The sequence below is a fragment of the Monodelphis domestica genome, chromosome 1 (assembly GCF_027887165.1).
Source record: "Monodelphis domestica isolate mMonDom1 chromosome 1, mMonDom1.pri, whole genome shotgun sequence".
NCBI classification, from domain to species: Eukaryota; Metazoa; Chordata; class Mammalia; order Didelphimorphia; family Didelphidae; genus Monodelphis; species Monodelphis domestica.
This window is the reverse complement of record NC_077227.1, coordinates 613,840,970-613,863,540: the sequence shown is the minus strand read 5'-3', so window position 1 is coordinate 613,863,540 and position 22,571 is coordinate 613,840,970. Positions and strand designations below refer to the sequence as shown.

Below are 22,571 nucleotides of genomic sequence, written 5' to 3'. Positions count from 1 at the left end.
GCTAAAGTTCAGATCTCCGGAAAACCCTTCCCAAACCAATCTCAAACTATAAGCTCCTAAGGCGCCGAAATTCAAAATGATCAACAGCACAGACCCTGGGAACCCTCCTCCTGGACCTGGACCCGGTTCAAAAGGTACGGCTCCCCTCAAAAGCCAGAACCCGAGATCACTCGGACCTCAGGGGTAGGAGCGCAGAGTCCAAGGCTCCGGGAAGCCGCAGCCCAGCCCGGCTCAGAGAGCAGGGTCCTCAGAACAACAACCCTCAGGGCCTTCTACCCGAGTCCCAGTGAAAGTTACTGCCTGGGGCTCCCACTGCAGAGAGCTGGTCCAAACAACAGCAACCCTCAGGGCTGGATCCTGCTATCCAAGTCTCAGTGAAAGTCCCTGCCCACGGAGCTTGGGGAAGCTGCAGCCCATCCCCCCGCAGGCCGACGAAACAGCCTCATGGCCAGCGATTCTGAAGGCAACTTCCGGAAAGCGAGCCGGGGGGAGAGTGTGGCCTCGTGGTCCGACCCTTCCATTCCAGTTCCAGTGAGGCATATTCAGTTTAACCCAGGGAAAGCTCATAGAACCAACATCTGCCCAGGACTAAAGCCTCTGAACACCAGACAGAGATAAGAAAAGCTAATCCTCCACATTCAGAGATGGCAAACTCCACAGAAGCACAGAAGCCCCAAAATACCAAGAAAAATAAGAAGAAAGGGGCGACTTTGGACACATTCTATGGAGCCAAAATACAAAATATAGAGCAGATAGAAGAAGATATACAAGAAAATGCTCCAAAATCTTCCAAAGGAAATAGAAACTCTCCACAAACCCATGAAGAATTTGAATCAGAAATGACCAAAAAGATGGAAGCCCTCTGGGAGGAAAAGTGGGAAATAATGCAAAAGAAATTCACGCATCTACAAAACCAGTTTGACCAAACTGTAAAAGAAAACCAGGCTTTAAAGCAAGAACTAATAAAGCAAAGCCAAAACACCAAGAAATTAGAAGAGAACATAAAATATCTCACCGACAAGGTGATAGATCTGGAAAATAGAGGGAGAAGAGAGAATTTAAGAATAATTGGACTCCCAGAAAAGCCAGAAATAAACACCAAACTGGACATGGTGATACAAGATATAATCAAAGAAAATTGCCCAGAGATTCTAGAACAAGGGGGCAATACAGCCACTGACAGAGCTCACAGAACACCTTCTACACTAAACCCCCAAAAGACAACTCCCAGGAATGTAATTGCCAAATTCCAAAGCTATCAAACAAAAGAAAAAAATCCTACAGGAAGCCAGAAAAAGACAATTTAGATATAAAGGAATGCCAATCAGGGTCACACAAGACCTTGCAAGTTCTACTCTGAATGATCGTAAGGCATGGAACATGATCTTCAGAAAGGCAAGAGAGCTGGGTCTCCAACCAAGAATCAGCTACCCAGCAAAACTGACTATATACTTCCAAGGGAAAGTATGGGCATTCAACAAAATAGAAGACTTCCAACTTTTTGCAAAGAAAAGACCAGAGCTCTGTGGAAAGTTTGATACCGAAAATCAAAGAGCAAGGAATACCTGAAAAGGTAAATATTAAGGAAAGGGGAAAAATGTTATCTTCTTCTTTTACTCAAACTCTCTTCTATAAGGACTACATTTATATCAACCTATGTATACTAACATGTGGGGAAAATGTAATGTATAAATAGGGGGTAAAGAAAGACCAAATAGAATAATCATTCTCACACAAAGATTCACATGGGAAGGGGAGGGGAAGAAAACTATAAGAAGGAGAGGAAGAGGGGGGGGGGGTTTACTTAAACCTCAATCTCAGGAAAATCAACTCTGAGAGGGAAAAACATCCAGATCCATTGGGATCTTGAATTCTATCTTACCCAACAAGGGTAAGGAGAAGGGAAAACCAAGGGGGAGGGGGAGAGGGAGAACAAAAAGGGAGGGAAAGAGAGGGGGGAGGGGGAGGGAAGACTAAGGGAGGGGCTAAAAAGGGAAACATCAAGGGAGGGGACAAGGGGGACTGATTCAAAGTAAATCACTGGACTAAAAGGTAGAGCCGAAGAAGAAAAGGTTAGAATTAGGGAAGGCAATCAAAATGCCAGGGAGTCCACAAATGACAATCATAACTTTGAACGTGAATGGGATGAACTCACCCATAAAACGTAGACGAATAGCAGAATGGATTAGAATCCAAAACCCTACCATAGGTTGTCTTCAAGAAACACACATGAGGCGGGTTGACACCCACAAGGTCAGAATTAAAGGATGGAGTAAGACCTTCTGGGCCTCAACTGATAGAAAGAAGGCAGGAGTGGTAATCATGATATCTGATAAAGCCAATGCAAAAATAGACCTGATCAAAAGGGATAGGGAAGGTAATTATATTTTGTTAAAAGGGACTCTAGACAATGAGGAAATATCATTAATCAACATGTATGCACCAAATAATATAGCACCCAAATTTCTAATGGAGAAACTAGGAGAATTGAAGGAAGAAATAGACAATAAAACCATACTAGTGGGAGACTTAAACCAACCATTATCAAATTTAGATAAATCAAATCAAAAAATAAATAAGAAAGAGGTAAAAGAAGTGAATGAAATCTTAGAAAAATTAGAATTAATAGACATATGGAGAAAAATAAATAGGGATAAAAAGGAATACACCTTCTTCTCAGCACCACATGGCACATTCACAAAAATTGACCATACATTAGGTCACAGAAACATAGCACACAAATGCAGAAAAGCAGAAATAATGAATGCAGCCTTCTCAGATCACAAGGCAATAAAAATAATGATTAGTAATGGTACATGGAAAACCAAATCTAAAACCAATTGGAAATTAAACAATATGATACTCCAAAACCGTTTAGTTAAAGAAGAAATCATAGAAACAATTAACAATTTCATCGAGGAAAATGACAATGGCGAAACATCCTTTCAAACCTTTTGGGATGCAGCCAAAGAGGTAATCAGAGGTAAATTCATATCCCTGAATGCTTATATTAACAAACAAGGGAGAGCAGAGATCAATCAATTGGAAATGCAAATGAAAAAACTGGAAAGCGATCAAATTAAAAACCCCCAGCAGAAAACCAAATTAGAAATCCTAAAAATTAAGGGAGAAATTAATAAAATCGAAAGTGATAGAACTATTGATTTAATAAATGAGACAAGAAGCTGGTACTTTGAAAAAACAAACAAAATAGACAAGGTACTGGTCAATCTAGTTAAAAAAAGGAAGGAAGAAAAGCAAATTCACAGCATTAAAGATGAAAAGGGGGACAGCACCTCCAATGAGGAGGAAATTAAGGCAATCATTAGAAATTACTTTGCCCAATTATATGGCAATAAATACACCAATTTAGGAGAAATGGATGAATATATACAAAAATACAAACTGCCTAGACTAACAGAAGAGGAAATAGAATTCCTAAATAATCCCATATCAGAAATTGAAATCCAACAAGCCATCAAAGAACTTCCTAAGAAAAAGTCCCCAGGGCCTGATGGATTCACCTGTGAATTCTATCAAACATTCAGAGAACAGTTAATCCCAATACTATACAAACTATTTGACATAATAAGCAAAGAGGGAGTTCTACCAAACTCCTTTTACGACACAAACATGGTACTGATTCCAAAACCAGGCAGGTCAAAAACAGAGAAAGAAAACTATAGGCCAATCTACCTAATGAATATAGATGCAAAAATCTTAAATAGGATACTAGCAAAAAGACTCCAGCAAGTGATCAGAAGGATCATTCACCATGATCAAGTAGGATTCATACCAGGGATGCAGGGCTGGTTCAACATTAGGAAAACCATCCACATAATTGACCACATCAACAAGCAAACTAGCAAGAATCACATGATTATTTCAATAGATGCAGAAAAAGCCTTTGATAAAATACAACACCCATTCCTATTAAAAACACTAGAAAGCATAGGAATAGAAGGGTCATTCCTAAAAATGATAAACAGTATATATCTAAAACCAACAGCTAATATCATCTGCAATGGGGATAAACTAGATGCATTCCCAATAAGATCAGGAGTGAAACAAGGATGCCCATTATCACCTCTACTATTTGACATTGTACTAGAAACACTAGCAGTAGCAATTAGAGAAGATAAAGGAATTGAAGGCATCAAAATAGGCAAGGAGGAGACCAAGTTATCACTCTTTGCGGATGACATGATGGTCTACTTAAAGAATCCTAGAGATTCAACCAAAAAGCTAATTGAAATAATCAACAACTTTAGCAAAGTTGCAGGATACAAAATAAACCCACATAAATCATCAGCTTTTCTATATATCTCCAACACAGCTCAGCAGCAAGAACTAGAAAGAGAAATCCCATTCAAAATCACCTTAGACAAAATAAAATACCTAGGAATCTACCTCCCAAGACAAACACAGGAACTATATGAACACAACTACAAAACACTCGCCACACAACTAAAACTAGACTTGAACAAATGGAAAAACATTAACTGCTCATGGATAGGACGAGCCAATATAATAAAAATGACCATCCTACCCAAACTTATTTATCTATTTAGTGCCATACCCATTGAACTACCAAAATACTTCTTCACTGATTTAGAAAAAACCATAACAAAGTTCATTTGGAAGAACAAAAGATCAAGGATATCCAGGGAAATAATGAAAAAAAACACATATGATGGGGGCCTTGCAGTCCCTGACCTAAAACTATATTACAAAGCAGCAGTCATCAAAACAATTTGGTACTGGCTAAGAAACAGAAAGGAAGATCAGTGGAATAGACTGGGGGAAAGCGACCTCAGCAAGACAGTATACGATAAACCCAAAGATCCCAGCTTTTGGGACAAAAATCCACTATTCAATAAAAACTGCTGGGAAAATACGAAGACAGTGTGGGAGAGACTAGGAATAGATCAACACCCCACACCCTACACCAAGATAAATTCAAAATGGGTGAGTGACTTAAACATAAAGAAGGAAACCATAAGTAAATTGGGTAAACACAGAATAGTATACATGTCAGACCTTTGGGAGGGGAAAGGCTTTAAAACCAAGCAAGATATAGAAAGAATCACAAAATGTAAAATAAATAATTTTGACTACATCAAACTAAAAAGCTTTTGTACAAACAAAACCAATATAACTAAAATCAGAAGGGAAACAACAAATTGGGAAAAAATCTTCATAGAAACCTCTGACAAAGGTTTAATTACTCATATTTATAATGAGCTAAATCAATTGTACAAAAAATCAAGCCATTCTCCAATTGATAAATGGGCAAGGTACATGAACAGGCAGTTCTCAGCCAAAGAAATTAAAACTATTAACAAGCACATGAAGAAGTGTTCTACATCTCTTATAATCAGAGAGATGCAAATCAAAACAACTCTGAGGTATCACCTCACACCTAGCAGATTGGCTAACATAACAGCAAAGGAAAGTAATGAATGCTGGAGGGGATGTGGCAAAGCAGGGACATTAATTCATTGCTGGTGGAGCTGTGAACTGATCCAACCATTCTGGAGGGCAATTTGGAACTATGCCCAAAGGGCGACAAAAGAATATCTACCCTTTGACCCAGCCATAGCACTGCTGGGTCTGTACCCCAAAGAGATAATGGACACAAAGACTTGTACAAAAATATGCATAGCTGCGCTCTTTGTGGTGGCCCAAAACTGGAAAACGAGGGGATGCCCATCAATTGGGGAATGGCTGAACAAACTGTGGTATATGTTAGTGAGGGAATACTATTGTGCTAAAAGGAATAATAAAGTGGAGAAGTTCCATGGAGACTGGAACAACCTCCAGGAAGTGATGCAGAGCGAGAGGAGCAGAACCAGGAGAACATTGTACACAGAGACTAATACACTGTGGTAAAATCGAACGTAATGGACTTCTCCATTAGTAGTGGTGTAATGTCCCTGAACAACTTGCAGGGATCCAGGAGAAAAAAACACCATTCATAAGCAAAGGATAAACTATGGGAGTGGAAACACCGAGAAAAAGCAACTGCCTGAATACAGAGGTTGAGGGGACATGACAGAGGATAGACTCTAAATGAACACTCTAATGCAAATACTATCAACAAAGCAATGGGTTCAAATCAAGAAAACATCTAATGCCCAGTGGACTTACGCGTCGGCTATGGGGGGTGGGGGGGAGGAAAAGAAAATGATCTATGTCTTTAACGAATAATGCTTGGAAATGATCAAATAAAATATATTAAAAAAAATCCATACATTTTGTCTTGGAATCAATACAAATTGGTTCAAAGGCAGAAGAGTAGTAAGGACTAGGCAAATGAGGTTAAGTGACCTACCCAGGGTCACACAACTTTAGGACATATCTGAAGCCAAATTTGAACCCAGACCTCCCTTCTTCAAGCCTGGGTCTCTGTCCACAGAGATACCTCACTGCCCTTCATAATAGGTTTTTAATAAGTGTTGGCTGAACGGAACTACCTGAGTGAGGGCAATGTTCAAAGATAAAGAGAGTAAGGAGAAAGGAAGCCTAAGCTACAATTGTGAGGAATAAGTCACTGGACTTGAAACAGAAGGCCAAGGCAGAGATGAAAAGACAAAACCAGGTCTCAGAAAAAACCAGGGTTCAAAATCTTAAAAGTCAGGTAGTAGATGAAAGAGCAGGCTTGATTATAGGGCATCAATAGTTAGTTCTCTGACAGCAGATCTGCACTGTCCTAAGTAGTCCTGAGGTGACAGGTAGCTATACCTAAGTGATCATTTTAGGTCATGTGAATGGGAAATACTAAGCCATTAGGCGTGATCTGATTACAACTATTGTGAGAGTGAGAAGGTTACAGCTAACAGAATGTTTTTACACCTTAGTGACTTGGATTATTGTTTTGAAAAGTATAGACATCTACACTAATGTCCTGTTCCAATGCCTTACTATGGTGTAGTGGTTTATAAGACCATGAAGCTCTGGAAGGCCTAGCAAGCTGGAAAGGGTTTTAGTACAGGCTTGGTGATGGACTCTGGCTGTGATCTCAAGACATATCTCTCTAAGTGATAGTGCCTCATAGCCAAGCTGGCCATAAGTGCAAGAATTTGAATTAGTCTCAAAGACATTCCATTAAGTCATAGAGAAGTTGTGGTCTGAAATCATGGAGGCAGGACCCACACCAACAAAATCACACATCACTGAATGACTGAAAGAAAGAAAAGCACAAATGTTCACAGCAAAATGCAGTAAAAAATTAGCACTAGGCGGTGGGGAACAATGATACTATTAATATTAGAATTTTTGCACAGATAACTAGGTAGGTGGGAATGTGCTATGACCTATAGGTTATGCAACAAATTCTCACTATTTTAGGATGATTAGGAGGTATACATTTCCAAATTACTTAGTGTGAATTATAGAATAATTTTAATGAAGTATAATTGATCACTCTCAAGTATACACAATTCAACAAACATTGAGTCTTCACTGTGTACCAGGCATTATCCTCAACAATGGCGATTCAGAGGGAAAAAAGTCATCTCTGGCCAGAGGAGCTTGCACTCCTCTAAATTGACAATATATTACATTATAGTTAACAGAATATGAAAGAATAATTTGTAAATAAACATAATAATAAATGTTGCTTACAAAGTATCTGAGAAAGAGAAAAGGTTGTATTCTTAAACATTGTATGCAATCCTTTAAAAACCTTTTTTGCCCTATTAATTTGTATTCCCCCCCCAAAAAAATTGCATTACACATAGTAGTTATTTGACTAATGTTTAATTAACTGAACTGGATTGATTTGAATTGAACTGTGTTGTTACCTAAAGGCAAACTTCATCAAAAGCCCTAAGTAATCATAACAAACTGTAAGTTAGCAAAGTCTGAATTAATAAAGTATAGATGTATATCCAAATCTTGGGTATAGGAAAGTAATAGCAATTTGTTGTACTATTTAAAATATCTAACATGCAAAGTACTATAAATAAGGTAATATGAGATTAAGGGATTAGAACAGCAAAGTTTTCTTTTACCTTGGGATACTTGGTTTGTGTAAAACCTGTTTCTTCTAGGTAAGATGGGGTTTCCACAGGACTTTCTGGGGATAGACAAACCTCTAAAGATTTGTTTTCAGTTCTATCCCCTCCTTTGAAGTCTAAAATGGTAATACAACACTATTTAATGAACAGTAATAATTATACATAGCTACAAAATTATTTTTAATGAAGGACCATAACCATTTTTTTTAGAATAGCAATTGTGAAAAAGTACAATCTAGTGTTTAATATACCCAAAGATCCCAGTTTTTGGAATAAGAACTCACTCTTTAACAAAAACTGTTGGGAAAATCAGAAAACAGTATGGCAGAAGCTAGGTATAGATCATTATCTCACATCCTATACCAAGATATGTCAAAATGGATATATGATTTAGATATAAAATGATACCATAACTAAATTGGGGAACAAAGAATAGTTTACCTGGCAGATCTTTGAAAAAAGGAAGAATTTATAATCAAACAAGAGATAGTATTATAAGATGTAAAATGAATAATTTTAATCATATTAAATTTTAAAACTTTTGTATAAACAAAATTGATATAACCAAGATCAGAAGGGAAGCAACAAACTGGAAGTTTTTTTTACTATAAAGGTATAATTTCTCAAATTTATAAAGAACTAAGTCAAATTGGTAAGAATACAAGCCATTCCCCAATCGACAAATGGCCAAAGGATATGAACAAGCAATTTTCAGATGAAGAAATCAAATCCATCAATAATCTTATGAAAAAAATTTCTAAATTACTCTTGATAAGAGAAATGCAAATTAAAACAACAATGAGGTACCATCTCATACCTATCAGATAGTCCAATAAAGCAGTAAAGGAAAGTGGTAAATGCTGAGGAGTAGCAAAATTGGGATACTAATGCATTGTTGGTGGAGCTGTGAACTGATCCAACCATTCTGGAGAACAACCATTCTGGGGCTATGCATAAAGGGCTATAAAACTGTGTATCCTTTTGATCCAGTAATACCACTACTGGGTCTGTATCTCAAAGAGATAATAAAAAATGGGGAAAAGACATACTTATACAAAAATATTTATAACAGCTCTTTTTGTAGTAGCAAAGAATTGAAAACTGAGGGGATGTCCATCAATTGGGGAATAGCTGAACAAATTGTGGTACATGGCAGTGATGGAATACTATTATATTATAAGAAATGATAAGCAAGATGATTTCAGAAAAATCTGGAAAGATCTGCAGGAACTGATGCAGAGCAAGATAAGCAGAACTGGGAGAACATTATACATGATAACAGCAATATTGGGTGATAATTATCTGGGAAAGTTGGCTACTCTCAGCAATGCATTGATCTAGCACAATTCTGAAAGACTTATGATGGGGAATGCTATCCACCTCCAGAGAAAGAACTGTTGGAGTTGTCTTTCACATCAGTGTATCTTTGGTTTTATTTTGGGGTTTTGGTTATATATGAGTTTGCTCTTACAACAATGACCAACATGGAAGTGTGTTTGGCATGATAATAAAAAGTGTATAACTCAAAAGTCTGAACTTTCTTTCCTGAGTATTATTCCCATATTTGTTTGTAATAAGGAATAAATGCATTATTATGGCTCTGAAACTCTAGACCAAGTCCTCATTGTATCATATCATACCTTGAAATTGTTTAATTTCAGCATTATGACCAAGTTTATTTTCATCATATATATGTCTTCCTTCAAGGTTTGAGTCCAAAATGCCATTTTTTGATTCCTAAGAATGAAAAGATTGTACATCAATAATTCCATTGTACATATCTAATATTTTACTACAGAAAATTAAAAATTACTCCAGGAAAATAACATTAGATAAAACCTACAACTTGAAGTTATCTGAGAGAATTTATATAGAATAACTTTATATAACAGTTTACAAATTCAGTACAATATAACAGTATGAAACCCAGAGGCTTATATTAATTACACCAAATCATAAAAACAATAGGGCAGGACAAACAAAAAGAATCAAGACTAGGTATCAATAAGACCAATGTGGTAGATTTGCTAGGCATAAAAAAAAAATAAAGCAAGATGCCACAAATAGTAAGGGGTGGGGAAAAAATTCATATAAGGTTTATTAATCTAAGATACATGGGTTTTAAGAGGCCCATGAACTTGGATGGAAAAAAATTACATCTTTATTTTCACTAATAGAAGCAAATATATATTATATATTAGTACCCCTGAGAAGGGGTCCATTAATACTTCATGGACTGCCAAAAGTGTATATCAGTGGTGTTAAGTTCAAATAGAAATAGGGACCACTAATCCATATATAAAGAGTCTTGTGGTCCACATTTTGACATCATTTTAAAATACAATGTTATCTGTTTTTTTAATGTTTTATTTATTTTGCTAAATATTTCCCAATTATATTTTAATCTGGTTTGGGCTACATTCAGGAGCCAACTAGTCCTTAAGAGTTTGACTTCTCATAAGGAATAACCATCAAATAAATTATCAACTAAAAATCTCTAAATGGAATATTTTGGCTAGAGTACAAGTTGGATATAGGTGAATAATGAGTGGTAAGATTAGAAAAGTAGTCTGGCCCCACAGAAAAGAAGACCTTGAATGCCAGATTTAGTCATTTGGATTTTATTTCTCATGTGACACATTAATATATTTGAACTGAAAAGTAGAATTAAATGATATTTTAAGGAGATCAATCTGGGGTTGGTATGCAAGATAGATTAGTAGGGGAACAGTAGAAGGGACACCAGCAGTTATGAAAATATTAAATATCAGACATATAGTAATAAAGGTCAGCTCTAGGCTGTTGACATTGGGAACAGAAAAGAATTGACAGATTAAAATGAAGTTGTAAAACAACAACAAAAACAAAAACAGGACTTGGAGACTACCTTTATTATAACTTGCCTGCTTTACAAGGTTTTTGAGAAAATTTTCAGCCTTGTATTCTCCAAAGGAAGTCATAACTGGTGGCACATAGTCTACCTGAAATATTTTTGTTACGATGCCACTTTCCCTGCAGTCTCTGAAAATTAAAAAACAAAATGTTTTCTATAACAGAAAGACAGGAAAAGACATCTGTAGTAAACAATACTAGTATATTTATCAATGAATATTTTTAGGTCAACTAATTAATAATTGAAACCAACCAATAAAAAGGAAATATTATTTGAATTAATTTCTTCTCTCTTTACCATTTGCTCATGACTAAATGAAAATATCAATATCTTGTAGCCCATTTTATCATCAAATATTAGGCTATCTCTACATATCATTCATATTATAAGAGGAAAATTCATTCTTTTCACTAAAATTGTCATCTAATGTGATTCAATGAGGATTTCTTTACCCAGATCAATGAAAAAAAGGATCCATCAAAGTAAAAGTCGTATACCTGGAACATACAGCTTTTAGATTCATTTTAATTTCTACATTATCCAGTATTTTAGCTTTACTTAAATCTGATGCCTTTAATATCTCTAAATAAGCATAATGGCATAATATAAACATAATAATATAATATAGCATAAAATAAGCATAATAAACATAAAGATAAATGAAATATTTTGACAGAGATGTTAACACAGTATCTCTAGAGAAAATCAGATCTTCTAACTAGAAAATAAATGGCTAGTTTCTTGAAGTATTTACTAAATTCGGAGTAAAGTTTATTTAAATTATGTCACATTTATCTATTATCATGCCATTTATGCATGTAATACATTTAAAAGTTTAACTCAAGAGTACATAACTACTTAGTGATATGGTTCAATCAAATATTTCTTTTTTATCTTTAATTTTTTTCCCGTGTTCTTTCTTCTTAGCATTTGTTTTATTATAAAGTTGAATTCCAAATTCTTTCCCTTCCTCCTGCCCCTCCCCTATCCACTGAGAAGGCAAGCAATATGATATCAGTTATGCATGTGAAATCATGTAAAACGTATTTCTCTATTAGCTCTTACAAAAAAAAAATAAAAAGCAAGAAACATTAGAAAGTGGAAAAAAAGTATTCTCCAATCTGAACTTGGAGTTTATCAGATCCCTTTCTGGAGATGGATAGCATTTATCATCATAGGTCCATTGGAAGTCTCTTGGATCATTGTAGTGATCAGAATTCAGAATAACTAAAACTTTCACAGTTAATCATTGTTAAAATATTTCCATTACTTTGTACAATGTCAATCAAATATTTCTTGCTATTTCCCGTTACTTTCTTCTCTCAGGTCTTGATTAAATGACCTATTACTTGGACTCCATTCCTATGGGAAGAAACGGGCAAAAACTGCCATTTTAAAACACAGAGAAATCACCTTCCGTTCTGTTCACTGTTCCCCAAATTATTGTACCAAAAGAAAAAAAGGAACTTGAGGTATACTGAGAAACACATCAAAATGTAAGAGCTGATGCAGTGAAATAAACAGAACCAGAACAATATACATAATGACTATAATTATGTAAATAAAAACTATACGAGAAGGCAAACTCAAATGAACTGGCATAAGCAATTTAGGTCCCAGAAGACATATCAGCAGACAATGCCTCCATCTTCTGGGTAGATATTTAAGGGGTGATCAGGGGAAATCACATTTGTTGAGAATGGTCTTTTAATCTGTTGGTTTTACTTAACTATTTGTCTTTGTTCAATTGAGAGGGGGGGAAGGAGCAAAAATGCTGTATAAGAAATAAATAACATCAATAAAGATTTAAAACACCCAGAGTCTGATTGATATAACATAGTGAACTTTGTAATTAAGTTAGAAATGGGAAAAATCTAGTTAATTAAGAGTCAAAACTGCCTGGGATGAACTTACATTAAAAAATGAGAATGTTTTAGTCCATGAAAAACAATCTATAAATTTCAGTTGTTCTACTTGAAGTGTTAATATATTTGCTATTTTGGATTCCTCTTTTGGAATTCTCAGGTATCAGCTATCCTGAAAGAGCATCATTGCATTAAACAGTTCCTAAGAAATATATCCTTCAGGTGGGCCAGAATATGAAAGGTCTTTATTCTCTAGGAATCCAGACAGGTAATTGTGCAGTACTCTGCTTGAAGCCTAGACAATTCCATAAATAGTGACAATCTGCCTTATAGGATGCAATGAAATATAACTGCCATAACATCAAATCAGCCAAATAAATAGTTTATTTCTTTCAGAAAACATACTAAATCAAGTTTCTAAGTTTAATACAATGAGTCTTTATGTGAAAAATAAGAAAATAAGACAATGAGTAGGAAGGGGAAGAACAGTTAATGATGAAATAGCTAGTATCAAGAATAATTAAGGTTTGGCACATTCCGAGGCAAACTATGGTGGTGTCAACAGCATGGAAGACAATAAGGAGCTGCTTCTAAAAGTATAAAAATCTACAGCATGTATAAATAATCTGTATTGGGATACCATATAATTGGGAGCAGTCTTTTTCCATTGGCTACATAGCCAGAATTCTCTGTGTCTTTAAAATGGTCTGACCGGGGGGCAGAGTCAAGATGGTGGCTTAGAAGCAGCAAAAGTTCAGACCTCTGAAAACCCTTCCTTACAAGTCAAAAACTGAATGCTCCTAGGGGATTGAAATTCAAACTTAACAACAGGACAGAGGTAGGGAACCCTCCTTCTGGAATCAATTCAAAAGGTATGCCCCCCCCAAAAAGCCAGAATCCGAGAACACTCAGGTGTAAGGGGAAGGCAGAAGGAAGGTCCCAGGGCCCCTCCCCCCAACCCAGAGCTCTGAGCCCCCAGAGGCAGTGGGAACCTCTGGGCGGTCAAAGGAGGTGGTCTGGAGGGTGTACCTTGAGAGCAACCTGGGCCAGGCTCAAAGTGTCCAACACAGGTGGTAGGGAAGCAGCCAGAGAGAGACCGAAGAGCCTGCAGCCCTGTGGCTGGGTCCTTCCATCCGGCACCAGTCTCACCCTAGGATTTTGCCTCAGGGCACATCCAGACCAACCCAGTTGAACCTAATCCCATCAGGAGTTCTCAGAGCTCAGGGAGGCCAGGACCCCTCTGCCCCTAGAGTGCAGGGTGTCCCACAAGGACAGTAACCTCTAGGTGGGCAAAGGCACTGGTGTACCTTGCGGACAGTGCTGTGCCAGGCTCAGAGCGTCAGGCAGCGGAGAAGTAGCTGGAGAGAACTGCAGAGAGCCTGTGCGGCTTAGACCTTCCATTTGGCTCCAGCCTTCCAGGAGTCTTTGGCCTCAGAGCACATACAGCCCAACCCAGTTGAACTTAATTCTATCAAAAGCCTTCAGAGGACAGGGAAGCCAACATTCCACCCGAGAGACTGTATCAAGAGATCTGACAAAGCTCCAAGATGTGAGACTGACAGCCCCAAAACCAAAAAAAAATGAGAGGAGCAAGAGCACAGGCAAATACGGGGAGCAAAGAGCAAACAAAATAGAGGGGGAGGAATCAGCAAAGGAAAAATAAAAAATCCCAGAGAATTGGATACAGGCTTTGGAAGAACTCAAAATGCAACTCAAAACACAATTAAGACAGGCTGAAGACAATTAGGAAAAGAACTTAAAAACTAAGATAAATCATCTGGAAACAGAAAATAGTCTTGAAAGCCAAAATCAACCAGCTGGAAAATGAGGCAAAGGAGATGAAAGATGAAAGATGATGTGATGAAGATGAAAGATGAGAAAAAGGAAATGAAAGACGAGGTAAAGAGGATGAAAGATGACCTCCAAAGAAAATCAGACCAAAAGGAAAACAATGACCAAAAACCCAGGAATGAAATCCAGTTTTTAAGAACCAGAATACAACAACTAGAATTAAGTGACCTCACAAGGCAGCAGGACACTATAAAACAAAAACCAAAAGAATGAAAAAATTAAGGAAAATATAAGCATCTCATTCACAAAACAGAGGATTTAGAAAATCGTTCAAGGAGAGACAATTTAAGAATCATTGGTCTACCAAAAGACCAGGACAAAAGAAAAATCCTGGACATCATAGTACAGGAAATTATTAAAGAAAACTGTCCCGATATCTTAGAACAAGAGGGAAAAGTGGAGATTGAAAGAATCCACAGATCACCTCCTGTACTTAATCCCCAATGGACAACACCCAGGAATGTTATAGCCAAATTCGAGAACTATCAGACCAAAGAAAAGATATTACAAGCTGCCAAGAAGAAGTCATTCAGATACCATGGAACCACAGTAAGGATAACGCAGGATCTGGCTGCATCCACACTGAAAAACCAAAAGGCATGGAATATGATATTCCAGAAAGCAAGGGAACTAGGTCTACAACCAAGAATCAACTACCCAGGAAAACTGACTATATTCTTACAGGGAAAAGTATGGTCATTCAACAAAATAGACGAATTCCAAGAATTCGTAAAGAAAAGACCAGACCTGAACAGAAAATTTGATGTCTAAGCACAGAACTCAAGAGAATCATCAAAAGGTAATTAAAAAAGAGGGAAAAAAGAAAAACAAAACACATATTTTAAGAGATTCAATAAATTAAAATGATATGTATCCCTATAAGAAAAGAGGTGATTGGTAACTCTTAAAAACTGTTATTACCTGGGCAGCAAAAAAAAAGTACACATAGAGGGAACAGTGACAAACTATATAGGATGAAAGGACAAGACATAAATAGGTATATAGATATATGCATGCATAAATACATAAACATGTTTATGCGAATATATATACATATATATCTAGAGCTAAAAAATAGGTTAATATTAAAAGAAATGGGAAAAGAAACAAATGGGGGTAAATTGATATGTCACAAAGAAGCTCATGGTGGGAGGGGGGAGAACATCAATACACTGGAAGGGTAAAGAGGTCAGAGATAGGAAATACTCAACTCTTATGTGCTTTGAAATTGACCCAAAGAGGGAAGAACAATCCAATCCATTGGGGCAGAGAATAGATTTGCACCGTATAGGAGAATAGAAGGGTAACAAACAGACTGGTGGGGAGGGAAGCAGTATAAGAGAGGGAGGGGCAGGGGGTTAATTTTAGAAAGACTACAGGGAAAATAAGGGGGGGAATAAGGAGGGAGGGGGGTAGAAAAGGAAGTAAAATAAGGGTGGAAACTAGGGGGACTGATTAAAAATAAACATTGGTGTAGAAGGAAATAGTGAAAGAAGAAAAGGCAGGACCAGGAGTAGAAATCAAAATGCTGGGAAATACACAGCTAGTAATCATAACTCTGAATGTGAATGGAATGAACTCACTCATAAAACACAAGTGAATAGCAGAGTGGATTAGAATCCAAAACCCTACCATATGCTATCTACAAGAAACACACATGAGGAAGGTAGATACATATAATAGGGTGAAAGTAAGAGGATGGTGCCAAATATATTGGGCATCAACTGATAAAAAGAAGGCAGGAGTCACAATCATGATATCTGACAAAGCCAAAGTAAAAATAAATCTAGTCAAAAGACATAGGGAAGGTAATTACATCCTGATAAAAGGCAGTATAGACAATGAGGAAATATCTGTATGCACCAAATGGATGCAGAGCATCCAGATTTCTAAAGGAGAAAGTAGAGGAGCTCAAGGATGAAATAGACAGAAAAACTATACTAGTGGGAGATCTGAACCTTCCTCTATCTTAACTAGATAAATCAAACCAAAAAATAAATAAGAAAGCGGTAAGAGAAGTGAATCAAATCTTAGAAAAATTAGAGTTAGTAGACATGCAGGGAAAAATAAATAGGGACCAAAAGGAATATATCTTCTTTTCTGCAGCACATGGTATATTCACAAAAATTGACCATGTATTAGGGCAAAAAAACATTGCAAACAAGTACAAAAGAACAGAAATAATAAATGCAACTTTCTCAGATCACAATGCAATGAAAATAATAATTAGTAAGGGTACATGGAGAGGTAAATCAAAAATTAATTAGAAATTAAACAATATGATTCTCCAAAACCAGTTAGTTAAAGAACAAATCATAGAAACAATTAACTTCATTGAAGAAAATGACAATGATGAGACATCCTTTCAAAACCTATGGGATGCAGCCAAAGCAGTACTCAGGAGGAAATTTATATCCTTGAGTTCATATATTAACAAATTAAGAAGGGCAGAGGTCAATGAATTGGGCATGCAAATTAAGAAACTAGAAAGTGAACAAATTAAAAATCCTCAGATGATGACTAAATTAGAGATCCTAAAACTCAAAGGAGAAATTAATAAAATTGAAAGTCAAAGAACTATTGATTTAATAAATAAGACTAGAAGCTGGTACTTTGAAAAAACAGATAAAATAGACAAAGTACTAGTCAGTCTAATTAAAAAAAGGAAAGAAATAAACCAAATTGACAATGTCCAAGATGAAAAAGGAGACCTGACCTCAAATGTAAATTAAGGAAACCATTAAAAACTACTATGCTCAATTATATGGCAACAAATATGGCAATCTAGGTAATATGGATGAATACTTACAAAAATATAAATTGCCTAGACTAAAAGAGGAAGAAATAAATGACCTAAACAACCCCATATCAGAAAAAGAAATTGAACAAGCCATCAAAGAACTCCCTAAGAAAAAATCCCCAGGATTCACAATGGATTCACAAATGAATTCTATCAAACATTCAAAGAACAACTAATCCCAATATTAAACAAACTATTTGACAGAATGAGCCAAGAAGGAGTTCTACCAAATTCATTTTACAACACAAACATGGTACTGATCCCAAAGCCAGGCAGGTCAAAAACAGAGAAAGAAAACTATAGACCAATCTCTCTAATGGATATAGATGCAAAAATTTTAAATAGGATACTAGCAAAAAGACTCCAGCAAGTCATCACAAGGGTTATCCACTATGACCAGGCAGGATTCATACCAGGAATGCAAGGATAGTTCAATATTAGGAAAACCATCTACATAATTGACCATATTAACAAGCAAACTGACAAAAACCACATGATTATCTCAATAGATGTAGGAAAAGCCTTTGATAAAATATAACACCCATTCCTATTGAAAACACTAGAAAATATAGGAATAGAAGGGCCTTTCCTAAAAATAATAAACACTATATATCTAAAACCATCAGCCAACATCATCTGCAATGGGGATAAACTAGAAGCCTTCCCAATAAGATCAGTAGTAAAACAAGGATGCCCATTATCACCTCTATTATTTAACATTGTACTAGAAACACTAGTGGTAGCAATTAGAGAAGAAAAAGAAATTGAAGATATTAAAATTGGCAATGAGGAGACCAAGCTATCATTCTTTGAGGATGATATGATGGTTTACTTAAAGAATCCTAGAGAATCAACCAAAAAGCTAATTGAAATAATCAACAACTTTAGCAAAGTTGCAGGATATAAAATAAACCCACATAAGTCATCAGCATTTCTATATATCTCCAACCCAATTCAGCAGCAAGAATTAGAAAGAGAAATACCATTTAAAATCACCCTAGACAATATAAAATACTTAGGAATCTATCTGCCGAGACAAACACAGGAACTATATGAACAGGACTACAAAACACTCTCCACACAGTTAAAACTAGATCTAAACAATTGGAAAAACCTTGATTGCTCATGGGTGGGATGAGCTAACATAATAAAAATGACAATTCTACCCAAATTAATTTACTTATTTAGTGCCATACCCATTGAACTACCAAAAAACTTCTTTATTGAATTAGAAAAAACCATAACTAAGTTCATTTGGAAGATCAAGTATATCCAGGGAAATCATGAAAAAAATGCAAAGGAAGGAGGACTTGCAGTCCCAGATCTCAAACTATACTATAAAGCAGTGATCATCAAAACAATATGGTACTGGCTAAGAGACAGAAAGGAGGATCAGTGGAATAGACTTGGGTTAAATGACCTCAACAAAACAGTCTATGACAAACCCAAAGACCCCAGCTTTTGGGACAAAAATCCACTATTTGATAAAAACTGCTGGGAAAATTGGAAGACAGTGTGGGAGAGATTAGGTTTGGATCAACACCTCACACCCTACACCAAGATAAATTCAGAATGGGTGAATGACTTGAACATAAAGAAGGAAACTATAAATAAATTAGGTGAACACAGAATAGTATACATGTCAGACCTTTGAGAAGGGAAAGATTTTAAAACCAAGCAAGACTTAGAAAGAGTCACAAAATGTAAAAGAAATAATTTTGACTACATCAAATTAAAAAGTTTCTATACAAACAAAAGCAATGTAACTAAAATCAGAAGGGAAGCAAAAAATTGGGAAATAATCTTCATAAAAACCTCTTACAAAGGTTTAATTTTACTCAAATTTACAAAGAGCTAAATCAATTGTACAAAAAAATCAAGCTATTCTCCAATTGAATGAATAGGCAGTTTTCAGATAAAGAAATCAAAACTATTAATAAGCACATTGTAAACCTTGAAATTTCTTAGACTTGTGAATGTTGGAAATTTCACCATTGGAAAGTTTCATACTTGGAAAAAATTTCCTACTGATAGTAAGAACTCTATTGGAATGTGAACCCCCTTGGCATGGGAGGATCCTTTTCCTCCCTACTTGGGACTGCTTTAGGACAGAAACCTTTTGCTGAACAATGGAAAGGGCTTTGACCTATGCTTAAGCATAGGACAGGAAGTTCTTTGAGTCATGATTGATTTTAGAATTGATACAATAGAGATACTTGGAATGACAGAACCAGGTCTTGAAACTACAATCTCCACCCTACTCAGAGTAAAAGGATTTAGGAAAGGCTGCAGCAAGGATCAAGATTTAATTATTTGAGAATATGACCTTCAACAGACATGTGCAAAGGGGCAGACCCTTGGGCGGTCCTGGGTTAAGCTAGAGCCACCATTGGCACAGGGAAGACATGGACAGTGATTGGTAGATGTGAGAACTGAGGGGAGGGAACTTAGATGGTGTCCTTAAATATAGCAGGGTCTGAGGACTGGAGGAGGCAAGAGGTTTGGCTCTGAGAGGTTGTGCTCTGGGAAGGCTGGCTCTGAAGGAGGCTGGAGGTGGAGGCCCCTGAGACTGTTTCTCCATTTTGGTCACGTGAGTGATAGGGACTGATCTCTTTTCTTTGCCTCAACTATCTAAGGGCTTGGGCCTTTTGGCCCAGCCTAAACAGAGGGGGTATTTAAGCCCTATTCCCTTCTCTCCCCTTTCTCTCTCTCTCTCTCTCTCTCTCTCTCTCTCTCATACCTTTCTTCCTCCTGTTTGTAATTAAAAACTCCATAAAAGGTTGACTGCTGACTTGAGTTTTCATTTAGGAATTACATAGCTGAATTCCTTGGTGACCTTAAATTAATATATATCAGTCTTTTAAAGTGATTTCCTTGTCACAACATGAAAAAGTGTTCTAAATCTCTTATAATCAGAGAGATGCAAATCAAAAAACCTCACACCTAGCAGATTGGCTATCATGACAGCAAAGGAAAGTAATGAATGCTGGAGGGGATGTGGCAAAGTAGGGACATTAATTCATTGCTGGTGGAGTTGTGAATTGATCCAACCATTCTGGAGGGCAATTTGGAATTGTGTCCAAACGGCGATAAAAAACTGTCTGCCCTTTGATCCAGTCATAGCACTTCTGGGTTTGTACCCCAAAGAGATAATAAGGAAAAAGACTTGTACAAGAATATTCATAGCTGCGCTCTTTGTGGTGGCCAAAAATTGGAAAATGAGGGGATGCCCTTCAGTTGGGGAATAGCTGAACAAATTTTGGTATCTGTTGGTGATGGAATACTATTGTGCTCAAAGGAATAATAAAGTGGAGGAATTCCATGGAGACTGGAATAACCTCCAGGAAGTGATGCAGAGTGAAAGGAGCAGAACCAGGAAAACACTGTAGACAGAGACTGATACAGTGTAGTACAATCAAATGTAATGGACTTCTCCATTAGTGTCAATGCAATGTCCCTGAACAATCTGCAGGAATCTAGGAGGAAAAAACACTATCCACAAGCAGAGGACAAACTGTGGGAGTAAAAACACTGAGGAAAAGCAACTGCTTAACTACAGGGGTTGAGGGGATATGATTGAGGAAAGACTCTAAATGAACACCCTAATGCAAATACCAACAACATGGAAATGGGTTCGAATTAAGGTCACATGTGATACCCAGTGGAATCGCTCGTCGGCTATGGGAGGGGTGTTTGGGGGGGGGGGGGGAAGAAAAGAAAATGATCTTTGTTTCCAATGAATAATGTTTGAAAATGACCAAATAAAATAATGTTTAAAAGGAAAAAAAAATAAAATGGTCTGACCCAACACCTGGTTGTAGCCTTTTCTAAGAGATGACTCCTTCACTAACATCACAGGTAAAGAAAGTGAAGAACCTTAGGATCTCCTCTTCCACTGAAGTCTTGTGACCCTGAGAATCAGATTTGGGTCTTTGGCCTCTTTCTGAGGTGGCTCAGAAGCATAAGCCACAGGGATCCAGGAGTCCATGAATCCACGCCAGATTAGCAGCAAATACCTTGAAAAGCGAAGGATCCAGGGACTCCATCCTAGCAAAAGCAGGTACTGCCAGCTTTAGACTTGAATTTGGTGAGGCCTAAATTAAAGTATGAACCTTATCAACTCCAACCTCCACTAAGTGGTAGAGGAAGGCAATCATGTCCCAAAGGAACTGGAGAGAAATGTTTGTACATTTCTTCTTTGCTATTCTTGCTATATCTTTGAAGTAAATATTCCTTCATATATTCTGATGGCAAATGGTTAAATGGAACTGGGAGAAGACAGTCAGCAGTGTGTTTGAGCTAGTGTTAGAGAAAACAGACTCTTTAATCCGTTCAGGGTACCTGAAGAACCCTGAGGTCAGGAGGTGGGGTCAGGTACTAGATCTGGCCCTGCAAGGAAGGGGCTTCAGTCAAACTTACTACACAAGCATCCAATAGAATGTAAGCTCCTGGAAGAGAGGATTTTTTTCTTTTTTATGCTTATGATTTACACATAGTAGATACTTAATAGGTGTTAAATTAATTCAATTGACATATTTGATTATGGTGGTGTAATAAATTCAAGACAAAGAAAAATAATTCCTGGGAAAAAAGATACTGGGTTTTAAAAGGAGTAAACTGAAGCCTGAGACTTGAAACATAAGCAAATTAACCATAAAAAATAGGCTGTTTCCATGAGAAAAATTAATCAGACTTTCTCATTGCATAATAATGGCTATCCTTCCCACCTCCCCCCATCCTTCAAGCTTCCATGCTCCTGTGCTCCAGCTCTACCTCTAATTAAGGGTTTTAAGCTCTATCTAAAGATTTCTGCTACTGCTTGGTGAGCTTTAGCATTTCTAGCTCAGACTCAGAACCATCACCCTGTAGTCAAGAGAAATTATCAACAAGAAGATAAAAATATGAGACTTAATGAAGATGGACCCAGGAGAGACAGATGGAACATTCCTGAGCCAACAGTGGAAGGGAATTCCATGGAATTCAAAGGAAGAGAAAACTGTTGGCCAGAATTGAGTCTGGTCACTCACTAACTCACTCACTGTCCCACTGACTCACTGACTCTCACCAGAGACTCTGACAAGAGCTAAGGAGGAGAGTTGTTTTTCCAATACCCTTTCTACCTGGCTGAGCAGAAGTTCTTG

The 22,571-nt window shown here is 36.9% G+C and overlaps 1 protein-coding gene across 2 annotated transcripts in view; it reads right to left on the bottom strand.

Moving 5' to 3' along the window:
- The window catches only part of DZANK1 (double zinc ribbon and ankyrin repeat domains 1), a 146,670-nt gene that overhangs the window by 105,933 nt on the left and 18,166 nt on the right, over positions 1–22,571 (bottom strand). For both annotated transcript variants that reach the window (XM_007476646.3, XM_007476645.3), the window contains exons 4-6: positions 10,925–11,042; positions 9,662–9,758; positions 8,016–8,137 (exon numbers count right to left, since the gene is read on the bottom strand). In XM_007476646.3, coding sequence (XP_007476708.2) covers positions 8,016–8,137; positions 9,662–9,758; positions 10,925–11,042 — 337 coding nt within the window. The remainder of the gene's footprint in view (positions 1–8,015; positions 8,138–9,661; positions 9,759–10,924; positions 11,043–22,571) is intronic.